The sequence below is a fragment of the Stegastes partitus genome, unplaced genomic scaffold (genome assembly GCF_000690725.1).
Source record: "Stegastes partitus isolate 25-593 unplaced genomic scaffold, Stegastes_partitus-1.0.2 Scaffold2350, whole genome shotgun sequence".
Classification (NCBI taxonomy): Eukaryota; Metazoa; Chordata; class Actinopteri; family Pomacentridae; genus Stegastes; species Stegastes partitus.
Genome location: NW_007580081.1, coordinates 26,031 through 49,395, shown reverse-complemented (window position 1 = coordinate 49,395; position 23,365 = coordinate 26,031). Strand labels below are relative to the sequence as shown.

The 23,365-nt window shown below is 40.4% G+C and overlaps 4 protein-coding genes and 1 long non-coding RNA gene across 7 annotated transcripts in view; 3 read left to right on the top strand and 2 right to left on the bottom strand.

The window, feature by feature from the left end:
- The first annotated feature begins 168 nt into the window (after positions 1-168).
- On the top strand, positions 169-5,791 carry LOC103374765 (keratin, type I cytoskeletal 18). 3 transcript variants are annotated; one of them, XM_008304911.1, is made up of 9 exons: positions 169-587; positions 1,074-1,156; positions 1,253-1,409; positions 1,495-1,656; positions 1,734-1,859; positions 3,486-3,715; positions 4,473-4,507; positions 5,341-5,714; positions 5,745-5,791. In XM_008304911.1, exons 1-8 carry the CDS (start codon positions 216-218, stop codon positions 5,667-5,669), a joined length of 1,494 nt encoding a protein of 497 aa, XP_008303133.1. In that variant the 5' UTR covers positions 169-215; the 3' UTR covers positions 5,670-5,714; positions 5,745-5,791. The 3 variants fall into 3 exon arrangements, with proteins under 3 accessions (XP_008303133.1, XP_008303132.1, XP_008303134.1); XM_008304910.1 differs by having other exon boundaries at positions 5,341-5,791; XM_008304912.1 differs by lacking the exons at positions 4,473-4,507; positions 5,745-5,791 and having other exon boundaries at positions 5,341-5,440.
- A 1,400-nt stretch (positions 5,792-7,191) lies between these two features.
- Positions 7,192-9,179, bottom strand: LOC103374766 (uncharacterized). The gene is made up of 2 exons (XR_521150.1): positions 9,051-9,179; positions 7,192-7,645 (listed from the first exon to the last, which is right to left on the bottom strand). It is a non-coding gene; the product is annotated as an uncharacterized LOC103374766 (long non-coding RNA).
- Positions 9,180-10,246: 1,067 nt separating this feature from the next.
- Positions 10,247-11,585, top strand: LOC103374768 (corepressor interacting with RBPJ 1-like). The gene is made up of 2 exons (XM_008304915.1): positions 10,247-10,301; positions 11,135-11,585. Exons 1-2 carry the CDS (start codon positions 10,247-10,249, stop codon positions 11,461-11,463), a joined length of 384 nt encoding a protein of 127 aa, XP_008303137.1. The 3' UTR covers positions 11,464-11,585.
- A 1,400-nt stretch (positions 11,586-12,985) lies between these two features.
- Positions 12,986-23,282, bottom strand: arpc2 (actin related protein 2/3 complex, subunit 2). Its single transcript, XM_008304905.1, has 10 exons — positions 23,054-23,282; positions 21,210-21,244; positions 20,360-20,472; positions 18,972-19,017; positions 18,131-18,317; positions 17,820-17,913; positions 16,212-16,338; positions 16,024-16,124; positions 14,845-14,945; positions 12,986-13,439 (listed from the first exon to the last, which is right to left on the bottom strand). Exons 1-10 carry the CDS (start codon positions 23,125-23,127, stop codon positions 13,418-13,420), a joined length of 900 nt encoding a protein of 299 aa, XP_008303127.1. The 5' UTR covers positions 23,128-23,282; the 3' UTR covers positions 12,986-13,417.
- Positions 20,430-23,365, top strand: part of LOC103374764 (folate transporter 1-like) — a 25,346-nt gene continuing 22,410 nt past the window's right edge. The window contains exon 1 of the mRNA XM_008304909.1: positions 20,430-20,507. The gene's annotated coding sequence lies outside the window, so the exon portion shown is untranslated. The remainder of the gene's footprint in view (positions 20,508-23,365) is intronic.

Sequence of the window (23,365 nt, the reverse complement as noted above, 5' to 3'; positions counted from 1 at the left end):
ACAGCGAGAAAAATGAAAAATCAACATGAAATACTTGAATTTCGACTCGGAACCTGTTTGTCCAGGAGTGGTGCCTGGCACCGGGAGCCAATGGCACCGCTGGGGGAGGATTCGTGCGTAAAAAGTTGGGGTATAAATCCCACCTGCATCCTCTCCATCAGTCAGGTGCGTCTCCGGATAGAAACTCTGTCAGCGCTCACCTTCCAGCAGCAGTCATGCCTTCAAGAAACACCGCCGCCAGCATGTTTGGTGGAGCCGGGGGAAGAGGCTCCAGGGCGTCCGTGGCGAGCCTGGAGGGGCTGCGCAACGTCCTGCGCAACGACACGGAGAGAGACTCCGCTCCCGTCGTTCCAGCCGTGGCGGCGCCCACCGCTGCCGCCGCCGCTCCCGCCGCCCCCGCGGACGACAAGCAGACGATGCGGGGTCTGAACGACCGTCTGTCCGGTTACCTGGACCGAGTGAAGCAGCTGCAGGAGGAGAACCGGGACCTGCAGAAACAGATCGATGACATCCTGGCCAAGAGGAAAGCACCCGAGGGACGCAACTGGGATGAAGTCCAGAAACCGCTGGATGACCTCAAGAAGAAGGTACACAAAACTCAAACAAACAAACAAACAAAAAACACACTATTTTACAGAATGCTTTTAAATTTTTTTGGTTTTTTATTAAGCAGATTTTTTTGAAATACATGAAGAAATATGCCCATAAAATTCCATTTAAATTTATGAATGTTTTCTTTTCATTCAATGCCTTAAATATCTGTAAACAGCTACAGAACTAACAGGTTATTTTCAAGAAAATGTGAATTTTTTGAGGTATAAAAGCTGTTAAAATACATTTGCAAATAATCATAACTTAACAAATATTTCATTTTTATTTAACAGATTAAACAACTAATTTTAAGTTTTATATTGTAAACGTGTTTCTGGATGAGATGATCTGTATATTTTGGGAAGGAAGCAGATTTTAATTATGGAAAAATAACTTTGGTATTTCTGGCTGAGTATATTTACCATCTTTGCATTCATGTTTATTATCTAATTAATATGCATGTGGTACATTTCCCTCCTCAGATCAAAGACATCACCATGGACAATGCAAAGCTGCTGCTGCAGATTGACAACACCAAACTGGCCAACGATGACTTCAAGACCAAGTAAGCGTCACACAGTCTGCATCAATTTTCAAACCTTTTGCTGTCTTGTTGCATTTGCAGTCAGTAGCTGAGGCCTAAACTTGTCTCTGTTCACAGGCTGGACGATGAGACAAAGGCCCGTAAGGAATTAGAGAGAGACCTGGACGACCTGAAGAAGGTCATCAAAGACACCAAACTGAACCGCGAGCAGACGCAGAAAGAGATCGATCTGGTGAAGGAGGAGGTCACTCGCCTGGAGCGGGAACACAAGGATGTGAGGCCGAAAACAAAACGCGTCTGTTGCAACTAACAACATGATATTTGTGTGAAATCTGAGGTCAAAACTGTGGTTCTTGCAGGAGGTGGACGCTCTGCGCGAGAAGATCAAGGACTCCGAGGTGAAGGTGGAGATCGATTCCCAGAACTCCAACCTGGCCGAGGTTCTCAACGACATCCGAGCCCAGTACGATAAATTGGCCCAGAAGAACCTGAAGGAGACGGACGACTGGTACAAGACCAAGGTGTGGTACCTGCAGGATGACAACGTAAGTCTGCTGCCTCTCCTCTGCCGCGCTCACTGCCTCCGTCTTGTTTTCAGTTTGACACCATCAAGGTGGAGGAGGCCCAGAACGTGGAGGCTCTGCAGTCTGGGAAGACGGAGCTCAAGGATCTGCTGAAACAGAAGCAAACTCTGGAAATCCAGATCCAGAGTGCGCTCAGCACGGTAACCAAACACAAACACATGAACCCGTCCAGTCACAGGACGGTGCTTATCACTCTGCATTAAAATACAACATACAGGAAAGTAACCATCTCATGAAATACGGTTGTTTTTCCATCATTAAAATCTGTTTTCTGGCTGTAATTTTACACAAATAATGTGTATTTCTTGGCTTTTAATGCTTCATAAAGGATATTTAAATATATACATAGATAGATGGTACATATGTGCAGTGCTTATTGATATTAGACACTGATGAAAACACATTTCTTTAATATTTTTGTTGTAAAAACATCTGTAATACACAAAATATCACTCAGTTAACAAGCAAGAGTGTAAAATCAAATGTCTTTTTCAGTTGTCACGAATTGTGTTTAATTTTATGAATATTTTTACAGGATAAAAATAGAATTTTACAGTTTCATCAAATAGATAAGATTTTTTTTTAATGTACGTTAAATTTGTGAATGCATTTTAACTCCTTTTTTATGGAAATGTTATGGTCGAGCACGGTTACAGGTTGTTTTTTTTTTTAATGGTATTTTAAAGTAGCCATGTAAATATACAGTATTTTTTTGTATTTTTTTAAATAATTTGTTAGCCTAGCTTAGCACAAAGACAAGAAACAGTGAGTTAGCTTAGCTTAGCTTAGCTTAGGTGTAAAATCATCCAAGCAGTTCTCCTTTTTCTGTTAGTTGTCACTAATTGTATGTTATTTCAGGAATATATTGACAGTATTAAACATGAATTTAATAGTTAGATTTTTTTTAAAAAATATAGTAAATTTGCAGATGTATTTTAAGAGTATTTCAATAACACAAAATTTCAGTTTTCAAATTTTTTTTTGGCGATTCACAGTTACAGATTTTCTAAAAAAAAGTTATTGAATATTAGAATTGTAAATTTAGAGTCTATTTTGGTCATTTTTACAGTTTTGTAGTTTTCTACATATTTTTATGCATAAAAAAAACTGACAAACTCCAGTAATAATCAGATATTTTGATAAATAGATAGATATTAGGGCTGTTTGTGTACATGGAGAGAAAAAAAATGACCTCAAGATCCAGATTTTTTCTTGACAGTATAAGTGCGACTCGTTGAAACCGCCTGAAGCTACAGTCCACCACACACACTGCAACAGCTGAGCTTTATTGCAGGTTTGCACAACGAGTTCATTGTCGAGACAAGCCTGGAGATGCCTTGTTATGACACACAAACCCTCAACATTTGTTGTGCTTTTACGTAATCACCCTGCAGCGTATGTAAAACTCTGTCACATCTCACATAACAGTAGATCCCCGTCAGGCCTGCGGCGAATTCCAAAAATCCCCGAAGCAATTCTTCTGGAGGTGCACAGAACAAAATCCATCCTCTATCCTGTCAGGAAAGATAAAGCTGCCTGCAGGGCGGGTAGACGTCTTCACAGGCATTCCTGACTGCCCTGTCATTACAAACTGCTGCTTTAAAGCCCAAAAAACCACCTTGTTTGTCTAATGGCAGTCTGGAGAGCCACCTGGACGAGCTCTTGTGTAACAAAAACAACTACGAGCTCCAAAGTTCTGGTGATTTATTGCAGGTTTTAGGGTCTCGTGTCCCCAGAAACGAAGTCATCCTGAATCTTCCTTTCAGATCCGTAACCTGGAGGAGACTCTGAGGAGCACCAAAGCAGAATATGGTCATCGCCTGGCCCCGTTAAACCAGGTGATACTTGACCTGGAGTCGGAGCTGAAGGAGGTGAGATCACAGGTGGAGCAACAAGTCGAGACCAACAAGAACCTGCTGTGCGTCAAGATGAAGCTGGAGGCAGAAATCAATAACTACCAGCAGCTGATTTACGGCATGACCGCTGATACCGACAGGTGAGGATGGTCAGGGCTCACAGTGGCTGCAGCTGGAACGCTAGCAGAGCTTTGAACGCAACATCATTTATCCAAACTAAACTTGTTTAAGGTGTAGACACATCTGTTCCATCATCTAATGTTAAATTGGTAGTTTGGAAAACACTTTAACCACTTCACCAATTTCGGAAACACGACTATTTATAATATTTTATTGTATTTATTTTAAATTATGTAGCATTCTCTGGAACTAGCTGTTAGCGAGTCTTGCTTAGCATAGCTTAGCATAGCTTTAAAGTTTGATCTTGTGGGAAATTCACTCATTTGCTGTGAGCACAAAAGTTCAACAAGAAAATCAATACCACCCTCATAAATATCATTACTATGGAGCTGCAGACAGCAACCAGTTAGCTTAGCTTAGCAAAAAGACTGGGCTACTAGCATTACAAATTATCATGTCACTTAATTAGGACTAAAAAGCAAATGTGAAAATGTCATTCTGTAGTTGTATTGGGCTTCGTGTGACATGTTAATTAGTGAGCTGTTTCCAGTCTTTCTGCTATGCTAGGCTAACTAGCTGCTCAGTGCTAGCCATAGCATCTTCTCATTTAGTAATGACGTAAAAGTGAATGAAAATATATTTTCTAAAATGTTAAACTAGTCCTTCACTCGACTGAAAGGAGAACACACAAACAAGGAACTCCGTATGGTATTATGATTTTCTTAACCCTATTATTATTATCACGTTAGCATACTTTATGCTCTTCTTTCCTGACAGCTTGGAGTTTGATTTAGAGGATGCACTGCACAACGGTAAGCTCTGGTTAAAAACAAAAAACAAAAAAAAAGTATGCACATAAATACCTCACAGTTAATCGAGTTTCAGAGATAAACTTGAAAGCTAACCCTCACATAATTTTTTTTAAGGAATAGTTTTGGGAAGTATATTTATTTTCTTGAGACTGGAAATGGGAAAACAGTCAGTGGGCTTAGCTTAACTTGGCACAAAAACTGGAAATGAAGAACCAGAAGGTGAGCCTAGCTTAGCTCAGCACATTGACTGGAAATGGAGAGACTGTAGGTTAGCTTAGCTTAGCACAAAGACTGAAAATGGAGAAACTGTAGGTTAGCTTAGCTTAGCACAAAGACTAGAAATGTGGAAACAGTAGGCTAGCTTAGCTTAGCACAAATACTGGAAATGGAGAAACAGTAGACAGACAGTACTCGGACAAAACAAAGTATAAAAATTTACATTTGCTATGAGGAATTTTTAGGTACTTGTAAAAAAGAAAAGGATATTATTTGGGCAGTTGGGTCCCTGAGTTTCACTTTTGTGCTAACTGAAGCTAACTGGCTGCTAGCTTTACCTTAAATGGCAGATATGTGAGCAGTATTGAGCTTCACTTCTAAGTCTCATCAGAAAGAACATTAACATACTTCCCAAAATGCCAAAACTATTCCTTCACAAGTCACGTCACTAAACTGCACTAAACTGTCGCTGCATGTGATCACCGCTGATTTTAACCTCCACCGTAATCAGAAAGGACTCTCTTCCAGAATCACACCGATGAAAGGGAAGCTGAAGCATCAAACGATTGTCAAAACATTTGTGTTTAAGTCTGTAAAGTCAATTTTTCTATTTGCAGACCCGCGAAAGCCTGACGCGAAGGACAAAGTGAAAGAAGAAGCCCTCGTGAAACAAAAAAGTGCCCCCTCGAACAAATCCGCTCCCCCCGAAGCCCCTGAAGATGCCGAAAAAGAAAAGGCAGAGGAAGGAGCTGCTGTCAGTAAGGAGGCAGCTCCAGCAGGCAGCCCGACTAAAAAGAAAAAAAACAAAACTAAGAAAGATTCTTCCTCTTCTTCTTCTTCTTCTTCATCCTCCTCCTCCTCCTCCTCTTCATCTTCCTCTTCCTCCTCTGAGTCTGAGAATGAAAAGGAAAAGCCTAAAACTGAGAACGAGGAGGCCAAAGCTTGATCCTTCACAGCTTCTTGTCTGCTCTGTGTGTTTTTTTCAGTTTCAGTTGAAAAATGTCACATTAACACTGTTAAGGTGTGTTTTCTCAGGTGTCAGTGAAATAAAGACATTTGGAAACTGAAGCTCCGTGTGTCATGGACTCTTTTTAAAACAAATATATAAATTATAAAGCAATCACTCACCTCTGTACAATATAATAAGATTCCCAACAAGGCCTACACGATCAAAATATGCAATTATTGAAACAAAATTTCCTCTTTATTTTACAGATTTAGTTTGAAATACACAAAAAATATCAATAAAATTACAATAACAAACTGAATTTACAGATCTAATGTAAAATGACATTACCTGCAACCATGAATAAACATTAAACTTCACAAATATTTGCTTTTATTTTAATAGATGATCACATTTTTTCAGTTTATACATTTTAAAAATGTTAATACGGTGAAAATATGCCTAAAAATTGAACCAATTTGTGATAATAAACAGAAAAAAGAAGCATCGGTTCTATAATCGTACATGGATTTCTTTGTTAAATGAGATATTTCTTGCAACAACATAATCTTTCACAACTAAAATATTGAATGAGTGTGTTTTCATGCCTGTGAAATATCTAGAAATTCTGGTAATCTGCCGAAATATAGTGTTTTATCATCATATATGTTATATTTCATATGTAATTCATTGTTTTTCACGAGTAAATAGACTTTTAGAAACAATAAAAAGCCCCAAAATGCAGATGAACCCATAAAATTACACCTAAAAATATGTTTTAATTACAGAAAATTACAGAATTTGTACGAGACGGTGATTTTTTTTTTTGCTGAAGCTTGAAACAAACTGCAAACAACCAACTTTTTCTTGTGTCAAAAAAGACTTTAAACAGCCCAGGTAGCATCGTTTAATGTATTTTTAATCCCAACAAGTGGCTCAAAACCCCTGAAATATTAACTTAGCCATAATGTAATAGCAATAAGGGCCTTTAGTCGTTAAATATTTGCCATGTTTTTGAATAAATCATCCATCTGTGCAGAACAAAGCAAACATGACACAATGATGTGATCAGGGGTTGAAACTTACAGCTTCTGCTCCTCCGAATGCAGTAATATGAGTTAACACCAAACCAGATGTAGTTCAATTTTACAAATATTGTGAATTATTGTGAGAAACAATGTGGAGTGTATGTTTAAGATTCCTTCAAAGTTACTCACTAGTCATGTGTCATTTGGTTTTATCACAAAATGAACGAATTTCAGCTGTGATGTCGGCGTACAAAACATCAAAAACAGTCACCAACTCAAACATGGTGTGAATTTGCTGATCAATAAAGGACCAGATAGCCTTTAAAAGTCAACAAAACAGGACAAAACTCCACTTATAGCCATTTCCAACACATGCAGCTCACTTAATTCCATCTTCTCCACATCTCCTGCTACTTTCATCAACTGCAAAGTCAAACAATTTGACTGATAACCGATTATAATTTGCAGGTATCAATAAAAGTCGGAGTCAAAAGTGCTTTTTTAAAGAGTGATTTATTTTGTTTTCTCAAATGACAATGGTACAGACGACATGAAAGCACGGAGAGGAATCATCCAATACATGGATACGGCATGGTGAGGGCCGAGGGGCAAGCAAGAGTACCAAATGGAGTAAAAGATATCGTATCAAAAATTTCATTTTTTTTTCTCATATATATATTTATATAGGACTAATAATTCTCTTTAACTATGCAAAGCAAGGAATGCCCTTTTTTCCATTTATCTTGAGCCGTGGCTTTCCCTAAGTACAGCCAACGTTATGATCATCCAAATAATAATAATTAAAAAAAACAAAGAGGCTGGGCGGGCGGGGCGGGGCGAGGGCGTCCTGGAGTCCTGTCCGGTGTGGCGTTGAGTCTCGTTGGGCGTGTCCACGGGGGTTTGGATTGGTCGGGTGGAGGTCGGCCTCAGCGGGAGAAGGTTTTACCACTGGGAAGGCAAGAAAAATAAAAAAATCAGACAAAAGATCAAACCACTGGTGAAAACAAAGCTACAAGCATGTAGTTAGCTTAGCTTAGCATCAAGGTAAAAGACAGGTGGAGCCCATTAGCATCTCTAAACAGGTAGCCGACATGTTAGTAGAAGGAGCCAAGAATTAATCCAGCACATGAATCCCCGTAAAACCGCAGTGTTTTCTTTGCTCCTGTTTCTTTTTGTTGGCTCATTTTTCATTTCAACATAAAGTCCTGCACCTGTGTGGAAACAACACAACCACGGCTAGAAGTAGAGACGACTAGAAAGTGTTTTTTGTGCAGTTATGATGCCATAAATCAGAACAAAAGGGGGAAAAGTTGAATTTAACAGATCCGAGATGTGCAGTATTTTTTTCCGAGTGCTCACAGATGTTAATATTGCTGGAAAAAAAACTCTAAATATTATCGATATTTTTTTACGTAGAGTTTTGATATATTTTTACATTCGTGTCTCACATGATTTTTGGTGACAGCTGAGTCATTATTGGCTTTTTGATTGTTTTTTTCCCCCCAGAACTCCCACAAACTGTTTAAATGTTCAATAATTTCATGAAACGTCGCACTCTTCAAGAAGCTCCGACGAGTTTTCCGTTGGTTCTTTCTGTTTTTACAGTTCATATATTCTGTCCGTGTTTGTTTAAGAAAACACGTCTGTTGAGTTCGTGCGAAGCGGATTGTGTTTCCTTCATCATATTTCAAACTTAGCGTGACGAGAACAAATATTTGTGGCGTCTTTTATCTGTTGTATATCATAACCCTTGACACTTTGGTTTTATTTTCCTGAGCTCAGTTTATCTTTTTCTCGTAACCAACCAGAGGATTCTCATTAAATGTCCGTCTTCCCTCGAAGATGGCAGCTAGCAGGATGCTCCTCTTGTTTCAGTTACACATTACCCACAGAACAAAGACTCTCTGTGTAAATTTCCCAATTATTGCAGGCTGAGAAGAGACGTGTGCGACTATTTGGAGGTTTTTAGCAAAACTAGGAGCGTAAAAAATTCCATTCTGACTCATATCAAACACCGTGAAAGCTGTGCGGACAGCGACACACCTCCAAAACCCACACAGATTCAGAGATAGCAGGAATGAAAGGAAAATACTTTTATCTTTTAAAAAAATCAAATTAAAAAAAGTGTCATCTCAAGATGGATTCTGCTTGTTTGTAACCGCGAAAACCTGCTCATGAACATTCCTGCAGGTCTTTATGTAAGATCGAAAAGGTAAAAAGGAGGCTTGTATGTCATAAAATATGACCTGATCACAGAATTACGCCTCTTGTACCTTCTTACGCTCATGCATCATCGTTTCAGACGTTTGATGTGCGATCTGTGGAGGGTGCAGAGCGAGCAGAGGCTACTCACGAGATGGTCTTCATCTCCTTCTTCTCAGCGTCGGGTCGAGCGCGATTCAGCACCTTGAGGAAGTCTGACGTCTTGGCCCTCATACGTGTGTGAATGTAGGCCTGCAGGGGAGAGGAACAGGAGGTCGTCAGTGCACAGCAACCATCACGATTTGCCTCATGAGCTCGGAATCGATCTCAGAGGGGATTAAGATAAACATGTTCTCGTCATCCAGCTTCTCAGCCGTCCATAACTCCCATCACCCACGCCGACTCCCCGCTGTCTTAACACTCAAACATCCGGTTCCATTATCTGTCGCGCGATCGCCGGCTTCAAACAAACCAAAACAAAAGCCCGTCTCATGCCTCCACACTGTAAGTCATTCAAAACATGGCTTTGATTAGGGCTTACAGCTGAGAGGAGACATCCGAAGCATGTCCCGTATTGCGTGTCGTGTACACAAACGCCCCCCCAAAAAAACCTGTGTGATGACTTGAGGGTGGTGGAACAAGTCCTGCCCAGGTAGGGCTGAGCTCACCTGTGGCTGGACTTTCTATTGTAGAGAAAACGGAGGATGGAACGTACGATTACAGAGGAGGGCTTTACAACTCGTCCGTGGTCTGTGATTTGAGTTGGCTTTCTGTTCCACAGGTTCCTCCTTCGTTTTCATTGTGCAGAAAAAATGTTAAACTTCTCATGAGATCACAGAGTCCAACGCTAACAGAATATCTTTGTAGAAGTTACAGAAAGTAAAGCTGAAGCAGTCGAGAAGGTCGATGGTTCAAGCGGCCGCTGTCGTGCCCTAAACGCATCTGACCCCGGCTTCCAAAACAAGTTGGAATATGCAAAAAGACAACTTCCCCTGCAGNTAGCTTAGCTTAGCAAAAAGACTGGGCTACTAGCATTACAAATTAATGTCATTTAATTAGGACTAAAAAGCAAATGTGAAAATGTCATTCTGTAGTTGTATTGGGCTTCGTGTGACATGTTAATTAGTGAGCTGTTTCCAGTCTTTCTGCTATGCTAGGCTAACTAGCTGCTCAGTGCTAGCCATAGCATCTTCTCATTTAGTAATGACGTAAAAGTGAATGAAAATATATTTTCTAAAATGTTAAACTAGTCCTTCACTCGACTGAAAGGAGAACACACAAACAAGGAACTCCGTATGGTATTATGATTTTCTTAACCCTATTATTATTATCACGTTAGCATACTTTATGCTCTTCTTTCCTGACAGCTTGGAGTTTGATTTAGAGGATGCACTGCACAACGGTAAGCTCTGGTTAAAAACAAAAAACAAAAAAAAAGTATGCACATAAATACCTCACAGTTAATCGAGTTTCAGAGATAAACTTGAAAGCTAACCCTCACATAATTTTTTTTAAGGAATAGTTTTGGGAAGTATATTTATTTTCTTGAGACTGGAAATGGGAAAACAGTCAGTGGGCTTAGCTTAACTTGGCACAAAAACTGGAAATGAAGAACCAGAAGGTGAGCCTAGCTTAGCTCAGCACATTGACTGGAAATGGAGAGACTGTAGGTTAGCTTAGCTTAGCACAAAGACTGAAAATGGAGAAACTGTAGGTTAGCTTAGCTTAGCACAAAGACTAGAAATGTGGAAACAGTAGGCTAGCTTAGCTTAGCACAAATACTGGAAATGGAGAAACAGTAGACAGACAGTACTCGGACAAAACAAAGTATAAAAATTTACATTTGCTATGAGGAATTTTTAGGTACTTGTAAAAAAGAAAAGGATATTATTTGGGCAGTTGGGTCCCTGAGTTTCACTTTTGTGCTAACTGAAGCTAACTGGCTGCTAGCTTTACCTTAAATGGCAGATATGTGAGCAGTATTGAGCTTCACTTCTAAGTCTCATCAGAAAGAACATTAACATACTTCCCAAAATGCCAAAACTATTCCTTCACAAGTCACGTCACTAAACTGCACTAAACTGTCGCTGCATGTGATCACCGCTGATTTTAACCTCCACCGTAATCAGAAAGGACTCTCTTCCAGAATCACACCGATGAAAGGGAAGCTGAAGCATCAAACGATTGTCAAAACATTTGTGTTTAAGTCTGTAAAGTCAATTTTTCTATTTGCAGACCCGCGAAAGCCTGACGCGAAGGACAAAGTGAAAGAAGAAGCCCTCGTGAAACAAAAAAGTGCCCCCTCGAACAAATCCGCTCCCCCCGAAGCCCCTGAAGATGCCGAAAAAGAAAAGGCAGAGGAAGGAGCTGCTGTCAGTAAGGAGGCAGCTCCAGCAGGCAGCCCGACTAAAAAGAAAAAAAACAAAACTAAGAAAGATTCTTCCTCTTCTTCTTCTTCTTCTTCATCCTCCTCCTCCTCCTCCTCTTCATCTTCCTCTTCCTCCTCTGAGTCTGAGAATGAAAAGGAAAAGCCTAAAACTGAGAACGAGGAGGCCAAAGCTTGATCCTTCACAGCTTCTTGTCTGCTCTGTGTGTTTTTTTCAGTTTCAGTTGAAAAATGTCACATTAACACTGTTAAGGTGTGTTTTCTCAGGTGTCAGTGAAATAAAGACATTTGGAAACTGAAGCTCCGTGTGTCATGGACTCTTTTTAAAACAAATATATAAATTATAAAGCAATCACTCACCTCTGTACAATATAATAAGATTCCCAACAAGGCCTACACGATCAAAATATGCAATTATTGAAACAAAATTTCCTCTTTATTTTACAGATTTAGTTTGAAATACACAAAAATAATCAATAAAATTACAATAACAAACTGAATTTACAGATCTAATGTAAAATGACATTACCTGCAACCATGAATAAACATTAAACTTCACAAATATTTGCTTTTATTTTAATAGATGATCACATTTTTTCAGTTTATACATTTTAAAAATGTTAATACGGTGAAAATATGCCTAAAAATTGAACCAATTTGTGATAATAAACAGAAAAAAGAAGCATCGGTTCTATAATCGTACATGGATTTCTTTGTTAAATGAGATATTTCTTGCAACAACATAATCTTTCACAACTAAAATATTGAATGAGTGTGTTTTCATGCCTGTGAAATATCTAGAAATTCTGGTAATCTGCCGAAATATAGTGTTTTATCATCATATATGTTATATTTCATATGTAATTCATTGTTTTTCACGAGTAAATAGACTTTTAGAAACAATAAAAAGCCCCAAAATGCAGATGAACCCATAAAATTACACCTAAAAATATGTTTTAATTACAGAAAATTACAGAATTTGTACGAGACGGTGATTTTTTTTTTTGCTGAAGCTTGAAACAAACTGCAAACAACCAACTTTTTCTTGTGTCAAAAAAGACTTTAAACAGCCCAGGTAGCATCGTTTAATGTATTTTTAATCCCAACAAGTGGCTCAAAACCCCTGAAATATTAACTTAGCCATAATGTAATAGCAATAAGGGCCTTTAGTCGTTAAATATTTGCCATGTTTTTGAATAAATCATCCATCTGTGCAGAACAAAGCAAACATGACACAATGATGTGATCAGGGGTTGAAACTTACAGCTTCTGCTCCTCCGAATGCAGTAATATGAGTTAACACCAAACCAGATGTAGTTCAATTTTACAAATATTGTGAATTATTGTGAGAAACAATGTGGAGTGTATGTTTAAGATTCCTTCAAAGTTACTCACTAGTCATGTGTCATTTGGTTTTATCACAAAATGAACGAATTTCAGCTGTGATGTCGGCGTACAAAACATCAAAAACAGTCACCAACTCAAACATGGTGTGAATTTGCTGATCAATAAAGGACCAGATAGCCTTTAAAAGTCAACAAAACAGGACAAAACTCCACTTATAGCCATTTCCAACACATGCAGCTCACTTAATTCCATCTTCTCCACATCTCCTGCTACTTTCATCAACTGCAAAGTCAAACAATTTGACTGATAACCGATTATAATTTGCAGGTATCAATAAAAGTCGGAGTCAAAAGTGCTTTTTTAAAGAGTGATTTATTTTGTTTTCTCAAATGACAATGGTACAGACGACATGAAAGCACGGAGAGGAATCATCCAATACATGGATACGGCATGGTGAGGGCCGAGGGGCAAGCAAGAGTACCAAATGGAGTAAAAGATATCGTATCAAAAATTTCATTTTTTTTTCTCATATATATATTTATATAGGACTAATAATTCTCTTTAACTATGCAAAGCAAGGAATGCCCTTTTTTCCATTTATCTTGAGCCGTGGCTTTCCCTAAGTACAGCCAACGTTATGATCATCCAAATAATAATAATTAAAAAAAACAAAGAGGCTGGGCGGGCGGGGCGGGGCGAGGGCGTCCTGGAGTCCTGTCCGGTGTGGCGTTGAGTCTCGTTGGGCGTGTCCACGGGGGTTTGGATTGGTCGGGTGGAGGTCGGCCTCAGCGGGAGAAGGTTTTACCACTGGGAAGGCAAGAAAAATAAAAAAATCAGACAAAAGATCAAACCACTGGTGAAAACAAAGCTACAAGCATGTAGTTAGCTTAGCTTAGCATCAAGGTAAAAGACAGGTGGAGCCCATTAGCATCTCTAAACAGGTAGCCGACATGTTAGTAGAAGGAGCCAAGAATTAATCCAGCACATGAATCCCCGTAAAACCGCAGTGTTTTCTTTGCTCCTGTTTCTTTTTGTTGGCTCATTTTTCATTTCAACATAAAGTCCTGCACCTGTGTGGAAACAACACAACCACGGCTAGAAGTAGAGACGACTAGAAAGTGTTTTTTGTGCAGTTATGATGCCATAAATCAGAACAAAAGGGGGAAAAGTTGAATTTAACAGATCCGAGATGTGCAGTATTTTTTTCCGAGTGCTCACAGATGTTAATATTGCTGGAAAAAAAACTCTAAATATTATCGATATTTTTTTACGTAGAGTTTTGATATATTTTTACATTCGTGTCTCACATGATTTTTGGTGACAGCTGAGTCATTATTGGCTTTTTGATTGTTTTTTTCCCCCCAGAACTCCCACAAACTGTTTAAATGTTCAATAATTTCATGAAACGTCGCACTCTTCAAGAAGCTCCGACGAGTTTTCCGTTGGTTCTTTCTGTTTCTACAGTTCATATATTCTGTCCGTGTTTGTTTAAGAAAACACGTCTGTTGAGTTCGTGCGAAGCGGATTGTGTTTCCTTCATCATATTTCAAACTTAGCGTGACGAGAACAAATATTTGTGGCGTCTTTTATCTGTTGTATATCATAACCCTTGACACTTTGGTTTTATTCTCCTGAGCTCAGTTTATCTTTTTCTCGTAACCAACCAGAGGATTCTCATTAAATGTCCGTCTTCCCTCGAAGATGGCAGCAAGCAGGATGCTCCTCTTGTTTCAGTTACACATTACCCACAGAACAAAGACTCTCTGTGTAAATTTCCCAATTATTGCAGGCTGAGAAGAGACGTGTGCGACTATTTGGAGGTTTTTAGCAAAACTAGGAACGTAAAAAATTCCATTCTGACTCATATCAAACACCGTGAAAGCTGTGCGGACAGCGACACACCTCCAAAACCCACACAGATTCAGAGATAGCAGGAATGAAAGGAAAATACTTTTATCTTTTAAAAAAATCAAATTAAAAAAAGTGTCATCTCAAGATGGATTCTGCTTGTTTGTAACCGCGAAAACCTGCTCATGAACATTCCTGCAGGTCTTTATGTAAGATCGAAAAGGTAAAAAGGAGGCTTGTATGTCATAAAATATGACCTGATCACAGAATTACGCCTCTTGTACCTTCTTACGCTCATGCATCATCGTTTCAGACGTTTGATGTGCGATCTGTGGAGGGTGCAGAGCGAGCAGAGGCTACTCACGAGATGGTCTTCATCTCCTTCTTCTCAGCGTCGGGTCGAGCGCGATTCAGCACCTTGAGGAAGTCTGACGTCTTGGCCCTCATACGTGTGTGAATGTAGGCCTGCAGGGGAGAGGAACAGGAGGTCGTCAGTGCACAGCAACCATCACGATTTGCCTCATGAGCTCGGAATCGATCTCAGAGGGGATTAAGATAAACATGTTCTCGTCATCCAGCTTCTCAGCCGTCCATAACTCCCATCACCCACGCTGACTCCCCCACTCAAACATCCGGTTCCATTATCTGTCGCGCGATCGCCGGCTTCAAACAAACCAAAACAAAAGCCCGTCTCATGCCTCCACACTGTAAGTCATCCAAAACATGGCTTTGATTAGGGCTTACAGCTGAGAGGAGACATCCGAAGCATGTCCCGTATTGCGTGTCGTGTACACAAACGCCCCCCCAAAAAAACCTGTGTGATGACTTGAGGGTGGTGGAACAAGTCCTGCCCAGGTAGGGCTGAGCTCACCTGTGGCTGGACTTTCTATTGTAGAGAAAACGGAGGATGGAACGTACGATTACAGAGGAGGGCTTTACAACTCGTCCGTGGTCTGTGATTTGAGTTGGCTTTCTGTTCCACAGGTTCCTCCTTCGTTTTCATTGTGCAGAAAAAATCTTAAACTTCTCATGAGATCACAGAGTCCAACGCTAACAGAATATCTTTGTAGAAGTTACAGAAAGTGAAGCTGAAGCAGTCGAGAAGGTCGATGGTTCAAGCGGCCGCTGTCGTGCCCTAAACGCATCTGACCCCGGCTTCCAAAACAAGTTGGAATATGCAAAAAGACAACTTCCCCTGCAGGATCAATAAATAAAAAAATGAAATAACCCCAAAACAAGCACTTGTTATGAGCCAACAAAGATCCACGACTTGTTTCTGCAGAACAGTTTGAGACCAGCTTGTAGAAAATATACCTTCATTCATTCAGTCTCAAAAAACTAAAGTTCTGTTTCCTCGTCGGGCAAATTATTAAATGAGACGTAAAATAAATCATGTTTTCCGGATGAATCTGACAAGAAGTGTTTTAATTTTGCAGATTATTGGGGTTTAGTCGTTTGTGTTACCTCATGACAGAGCAACGCTTGCAGTTTCCCCTCCTTATTTTTGTTGCTAGAACTGTGGGACATCTGAATTTAAGCTCACCTTGGAGCACTTTATGTGGTAGTGCAGGTAGTCCCTGAAGGTGTGGATGAGGTTGATGGTGTTGTCTCTGGCATTGGCATTGGTGTGACGTGGGAACAGGACTGGAAAAAAGGGCAGAAACATCAAATCAAATGAGTGTATTGTGTGATTAAACTGGGAGAAGGCTTTAGTTTCTGCTGTGTGCTGACCAAAGGTGATGTATCCAATGTTGTCCCCGACGGCGGCATCTGTGTCCTTCAGCTCCAGAGGAGGCTCCCGGTGGCTGAACAGCACCTGGGGGGCTGTGTGGCTCGCTCTCCGGCCCTCTTTGAACTCCTTCACACAGTAAAAGCAAGGATAGAGCAACGTTAGTGCCTTTTAATGAACAGGTTTCATTTTAAATGAGCCTTCTGAACTGTACATTTTGTTTAAAATGATGCACCGTTATTCCTATCAGCACACAGAGGGGTGAGGAGTAAGGACACTGGGGTGAGATAGAGCATCATGCTCTATCACCAGACTGCGTGCAATATTTAGGCACTTTGGCAATTTGTTACTGTATCCATTATTGTTGTTGTTATTATTGTTATTATTATTATTACTAATGTTGTGTTGGTGTTGTGTTGTTATTAGTACAACAATTTCCCTGAGGTACCCTACCAAAGGGATCAATACAGTTCTATCTGATCTAATCTAATCTAGACAAAGGTGTAAAGCTAGTTAGCTTCTGTAGTTAGCAGTTAACAGACTGCTGCAGTCAGCTTAGAACGTTAGCTTGGAGAAGTTAGCTTGACTGAGAAGGATAAGCTAAGTAGCGAGAAGGAAATAAGTTTAGTATCTAAATATTCTGTGACTTTTTCCCGTATTTCTCTCTACAGAACACATGAAGGTGTTAGCTAGTAAGTTAGTAGATCGTTAGATAGCTTAGAACGTTAGCTTTGCCAACATTAGCAATCATTGGAACTTAAAAAGTTAGCTTATTTGCTAACTTATCAAATAAATAAGTAAGACGCATATTTTTCCCCCGCTATTTGTAAGTAACTGGAATTTTTGTTAAACAAATTGTATTTTTTGGGTTACTCCTGCAAAAACTAGAGTTGTTTTTTAAAAGAAGTTAGCGTAAATAAAAACATTAGCTTAATGGTAAACAAAGAAATATGTTTCATGTCAACAAATTCTGTAACTTTTTTCCTTATTCTTTCAAAGAGGTTTTAACTAATTAGCGTACGTAGTTGGAAACAGGCTGCTTAAGTTAATGAACTTGATATGTTTGCATTAGAACTTAAAAGGTAAGTTATGTCACTAAATTAAATTAGCCATGTGTTTTTTTTTTAGCAACCACTTAGCTATGTCACAGTCAAATGCGACATACTGATGCTACATTTGGTGTAATACGAGGTTTCCTGTTCTGACTTTAGAGCGTTACCTCCACTTATACCAGACAGACACCTTTAGTTAACCTCTGAGCAGCGACACATGAGCAGCCAACACAGGCAAAGGTGATATGAATGAGCCAGACATAATAACCACTCATTTTAATACCTATTTGTTGATACCATGTGTAGCTTTTTCCACCAAGAGAGAGATAACAGAGATTTTCAACAGTCACAGTTTGAACAATACGACATAAGGGTAGCATTAATCTAAGCAGGTTGTTAATAAGTCGTGTGCTCAAACTGGACAAGATTGTGTATCGCCAGCTAAAGCGACTAAAAATGTCCTTGGAAATGTAGTTTTTTTGGGTTTCATGTCAGTAATACTTCCAAATGTGCATTGACAGCCACACGGCTAGAGACGGTCTTCATAACGCCACACACCTGCATGAAGACTTTGCCGATGATGACGTCGTCGTCGTCTTTGAACACTGTGCTGAACACCACCGTCACTCTGTCTTTCTTGGCCTCCACGTACCTGTGGCGACAACACATCAGTCAGCACCACAAAACCTTCACAGGATTACAAACCGGAGGAAGACCTTAACGGACAAAATCCCACAAACACTAGACCTTTCAGTCCTAAGCTGAGACCTGGCTCATTAAAAACAACCTTCTGTTTTTCTAAAGGTTTCTCACAGCCTTTACATAAGCTACCAGCTGAACTAAAAGCTTCCGATCTCTCCCCGACGTACATGGACTCGTCGTCTCTGTAGTGGACCACGGCCCTGCTTTCGCCCTCTTTGCCTTCCTCCTGGAACTTGAAGTACTTCTCAAACACCGAGGCGAAGCAGTTTCTCTTCAGCATGCCAGCCTGGTGAACGACCTCGTCTTTGTTGGTGGGTAGAGCGTCCAGGTCGTACAGGAGGGACACGTTGTAGCCTGAAAGGAAGACGGCCGGAAACAAGACATGATTTTAATGTCTCATTGTTTTGCATTTACCATTCACAGTTTTCTAGAAACCCTCTGAACCCCAAGCAGTTGCTTTACCGTCAGATTTTGACTCATTGTGGGCTAATTTTTTCCTGCAACATAAAGTCCTGCACTTCTATGGAAGAGAGAGAGAACTCAGAAATATTTTGTGTTCAGTGTGAGACAGTTCTAATGACATAAATCATTTAAAAAAAGAAAAAAAAACCTTTTGAATACTCTAGATATTTTACTACTTACGATTTAAATAGTTTCCATACTTGTCTCCTGTAAACACTGCCTGCAGTTCAGCTGAATTTCTGGCATGTTGCTCACAGCCGAGTCGTTCATTTTAACAGAATCTGGTTGGTGCACACTGTTCAGATTCAGCAAATGTTTGGAGCAAGGTGATTTAGATTAGATATCATGATTTGGTTGTTTTCTGATTGAACGTCACAGATGAGTGGTGAAAGAATGAAAAGATGATGATTCTCTGGTATGGTAGAGCCATGTTGGTGATTTTTCTGAATATTTATGCGGCTTTAAACCCAGACAGCAGGTTTTGGGGTTCAGAGGTTCACCAGTAATTTATAAAAAAGAATATTGGCAAACTTTCTGAGAACTTACCAGCCTCTGTTGGAGCCAGGAAATTCCCATAAACCCTCTTGAGCAGCTGAAATTTAAAATACGACGGTTATTTGTGTTGCACTTCTCTAAAAGCGGGTTTCAAAAGCAGCACTTCACAGAAAGACAATGACACAGAAGCAAACGGGGAAAAAAAAGGTCAAATCTTTGGTCACAGGAAAGAAACAATTAGACTTGTGGTCTAAACAATGTGTGATTACTCTAATTATGTATATTTTGTCCAGGCTTTGAGTCTGATGCTGCTGCTGCTGCCTTGATGCCAGAACAGAGAACAGGTCCGTAGAGGGAAAGAGAATTCTTTTGATCACTCTTTTCAGAATGATTCCCACTTCAGCGATTTTCACAGGAATCCTCTGAGACGAAGCAGGAGGTTTAAAGAAATGTCAACACCAGTAACCGCAGAGACAGATAAGCAAACCTGCTGCACAATACAGGACTTGTGCAGCGGCAGGAAGGAGGTGTTTGTCTTCTGCAGGTAACTGAGGAGGGGGGCCTCCTAATAACCACCTGTCATTCTAAAATGAACCCAGGCAGCAGAAATATGCAAATCAGACGCAGGTATGGCAATAATGCACCACCAAAAGTCAACAAAATAAATCTCCTGCGTTCTGACATTGTTCCTCATATTCAATCTCGGCTCTGTTTTAGTGGAGCCGGACTGGAGAAGAATGTGCGAGAATAAACAGTCCCTTTGACAAAACAGCACACTGTCTCCTCTGACTGCTTTCCAGGCAGACTTTTCATCCGACTGGCTGTGACACCGCTGAGCCCCATTCACTCATCCCTCCGCTCTCGAGTCGAAGGGAACGAAGAGGGAAGTCTCTGGACGGCAGCCAAACCCGTTCACACACTCGCAGTCAGCGCTTCCTCGCCTGCAGTGACTCACACCGGCTCACTTCCTGTTTCGACCAGAAGCCTCAGCAGCTGCTTTCTTCCTTACATGGCAACAGAAGCTCTGCTGCTGGAGGTGTGTGAGTGTGCACAGTGTGAAAATGACCTCATTCTACTTCTTTTTTTGTGTCTGTTAAAACATCTGATTGACATCAAAATCCAACTTTGACAGCGTTCTTGTCTGAGCTCAGTGCTACAGTGAGCAGGTTCAGGTTTGAAGGTATATTACCGCTGAAATTACAAGAATGCGATAAAAACCAGCTCTCAGAAGACAGCATGCAATTTATTCTGGCACCAGAGGCAGTGTGTGAGAAAACCACAAACACATTGTAAAGACAAGATAATCAGCTCTTGATTTGTGATATCGTAATTTTAGACAGTTTGGGCTATTTTCCGTGCTGCTCTACCCGTCATGAGGATGTGAAACAAGACGTCTGTGTTATAAAAAGACACTCTTATGTCTCTTTTTTCTGTTCTACCTCGTCAGCGCCGTGCTCCTGCAGCTCCTTGTAGAACTTCAGCGAGATGCTGACCATCACTTTGGTCTTGTCCCCGTTGGGGTTGGAGATGTGGTACAAGACGCCATCGAAATCTGCAGCGGAGACGGACAAACGTTAGCGGCCGCAGGTGATGAACGCGGGACGAGCTCCTGAGGCTCTTTCCTTCTGACACACTGACACATTTTGTACTTGGACAAACGTCTTAATTAGCAACCTTAATGCACATCAGTACATTTAATTATGTCACTCAGTTCTACATGCAGCGTTTACTGGCAGAGAGTGAAGAAACAGCCCACATTTTTCCACAATTTCCAGACCAAACGATTAACGTACAAAACAAAGAAAATAATCATTAGTTGCAACCGTAGTTAAAAATCTGTTTCACCTCCAACAACAACCTTTGTAATAAACACATAGAAAACATGCTGGCTCTAAATCTAATTGTCTGCTTTAGTTATTAAGCACACAGAAACACCAAATATTAGTTGTAGTTTACTAAGAAAATAAAGAAAACTCCCACAGGTGTTACACTAAACACTGCAGGACACATTAGAGGGCAGCTGTCATGCAGGGTTTTTTTTTTTCTCTACAGCTGTTAAACATGTGGAAACAAATTCTTTCAACAAATATTGGAAGACATTTGCAGGTTCAGGCTTTGGTGTGGTGATCTAAACTACAAACAACGATGTGGTAGCCTCACTTAAGATGGCATCACGACATGTAAAAGACATTTCTCAATAGATATCTACCACCAATCAAACAACAAGCCGCGTAGCTGTTTGGTGAGATTTAAAAAGAGGAATCTGCAGTCAACGGGGAAGCTGCTCACCTGCGAACGTCACATCGACGGCCTCTGGTTTGGTTCTGCAGGGAGAAAAGAAAATGAAGAGACGGCTGTAGTCTGTGAAGCTTTTGATAGTGTCTGATCGATTGAATACTATAACGAAGCAAGCCCCCAAACAGATCCCAGATCCAGCTTTTTCAACTGAGGATGTGAAGATGTGCAGCTTTCCTTACATTAAATTAAAGATCCAACCCTTAGCTTTAGAAGGTCTGACATTCTAGAAGCTAAAAATACTATTTACCCAGATATGAATGTGCAGACGGATCAACAATCCAAACATAGATGCAAACATACACAGATGCAACCTAAGACGGTCTCTGTTTGCTGATATTCATATTCCAGAATCTTACATAATCGCCGGTATTTTTATTCGCAGCGTCTTATTTTTAAAAGCATTGTTTTGGGGGGATGCGCAGCAGTAAGTGAATACTTTTCGTGGCGGATGCTGCAGCGACTTGTCCAAGCTGCATACTGTGCATGCTTCTAGGAGCCGCTGCCGGCTCTGCACGGAGTCAAAGGCTTGACTCAGCTTGACTGCAGGAATGCGGAAGCTGGAGAGAGAGGGGTGTGTGTGTGTGTTAGCTCGTATGTAGCCGCTTGGAAAGGATGCAAATTTATGTCCTTTATGAAGCGATAAAAGCACGACAATAAAACGGGATCAGCTGTGTGATTAGTGTATAATGAGAGGGGACACCAGCTAGAAGCAGTTTTATTATGCTGACAGACCTGTTGGTGCAATTATCCTCATGTCTATGTATTATTTTACCTGCTCTGTACCCCACGTTATAACCAATCCATATGAGATGGCATTAAAGGAGCACTTCCAATTATATAAAGCAGTTTGTCACTTGTCAAAAAGTGACTGCAGCTTTGCCATTGCACTTGAAATGCACCACACTGACTTGATTTCATCCATCAGGGTTATATTTTACAAATTGTAGACCATAAGACAATTGAAAAAGCCATAATTCATTCATGTATATTTAACGTCTATCTTTAAATCATGTTAATTAGAGTCTAAGCAAGAATATTACACACACCAAACCAACTAAACAAGAGAAACAACACTATAGCAGGGCCTATAGTCAGTAAATATTAGGCCTGATTACTCTAAAATTGTATTTTTTAGTGATGACAGTCCATAAAGTGTCACATAGACCCCTCTGCTGTCACACAGCTGTGTGTACTTGCACGTATTACTGTTAAATTCACATAAAAGTGGCTGTAGATTCATATAAACTGGGTTTAATAAGAAGGGCACAATGTTAATGCACCAATTAATATAATAATTAATATATTTTTTAAGTTTGTGGCTTTAAATCAACATATAAAACAGTTTGGCCTCCGTCAAATGTAAAAAATAATGATAAATAAATAAAAATACCAGCAACCACCAACAGCTGAGTTACGGTTAGCTAGCTACTTTCATGCTATGCAACCTCAAAAAATGTTTTAAATTGTTTTATTTAGTATTTTTGAGGTCAACAGCAGCAATATTCAATTATTAAATTGTTATCGTACATTTAGGAAGTGTTGTGAAATCGCCTGGAGGGGATCAAATTAAACGGGGTGACGAGTTTAGCCACAACACTGACCGTGCAGACACACCCCAGCTTCGGGCGAACCAGCCACGGCGGACCACCGAGCTAATTCAACGCTATTTTTAGCACTTATTCACACACAACAGGACAATATAGCTCCACTGCGCGATGCTTTGGCCGGTTATAGTTGCACAAGAAGCCCGGCTGCATCGTTAAACGCAGCCACGGTGTTTGCTCGGAGGGGCAGCTAGCCGCCGCTAGCAGCTAAGTGTAACAATGATCGCTCACCCGTTGGACGCGCCGTCGAACTTGAGCGACAGCGTCTCTTCTATAATGCGGTTATTGATTTCTAACAGGATCATCGCAGCGGACGCCGGTGTCGAGGAGAAAGGGGAAGAGTGGCCGGTGCTGATCGGTGGGATTAAACCTCTTTGTGTCAAATTCTGCAAATTTTTTCCTCCGTTGACAGACCAGACCGCTTCCGTCGAGGCTCCTTCCGCCTGCAGCTTCCGCGTATTTTACACTGAGGACCCCAGAAGCTTGGGGTGGCTAAACTGGTGCCTGTAATGAATTCGTAATGACAATATTAATAACTGGGGC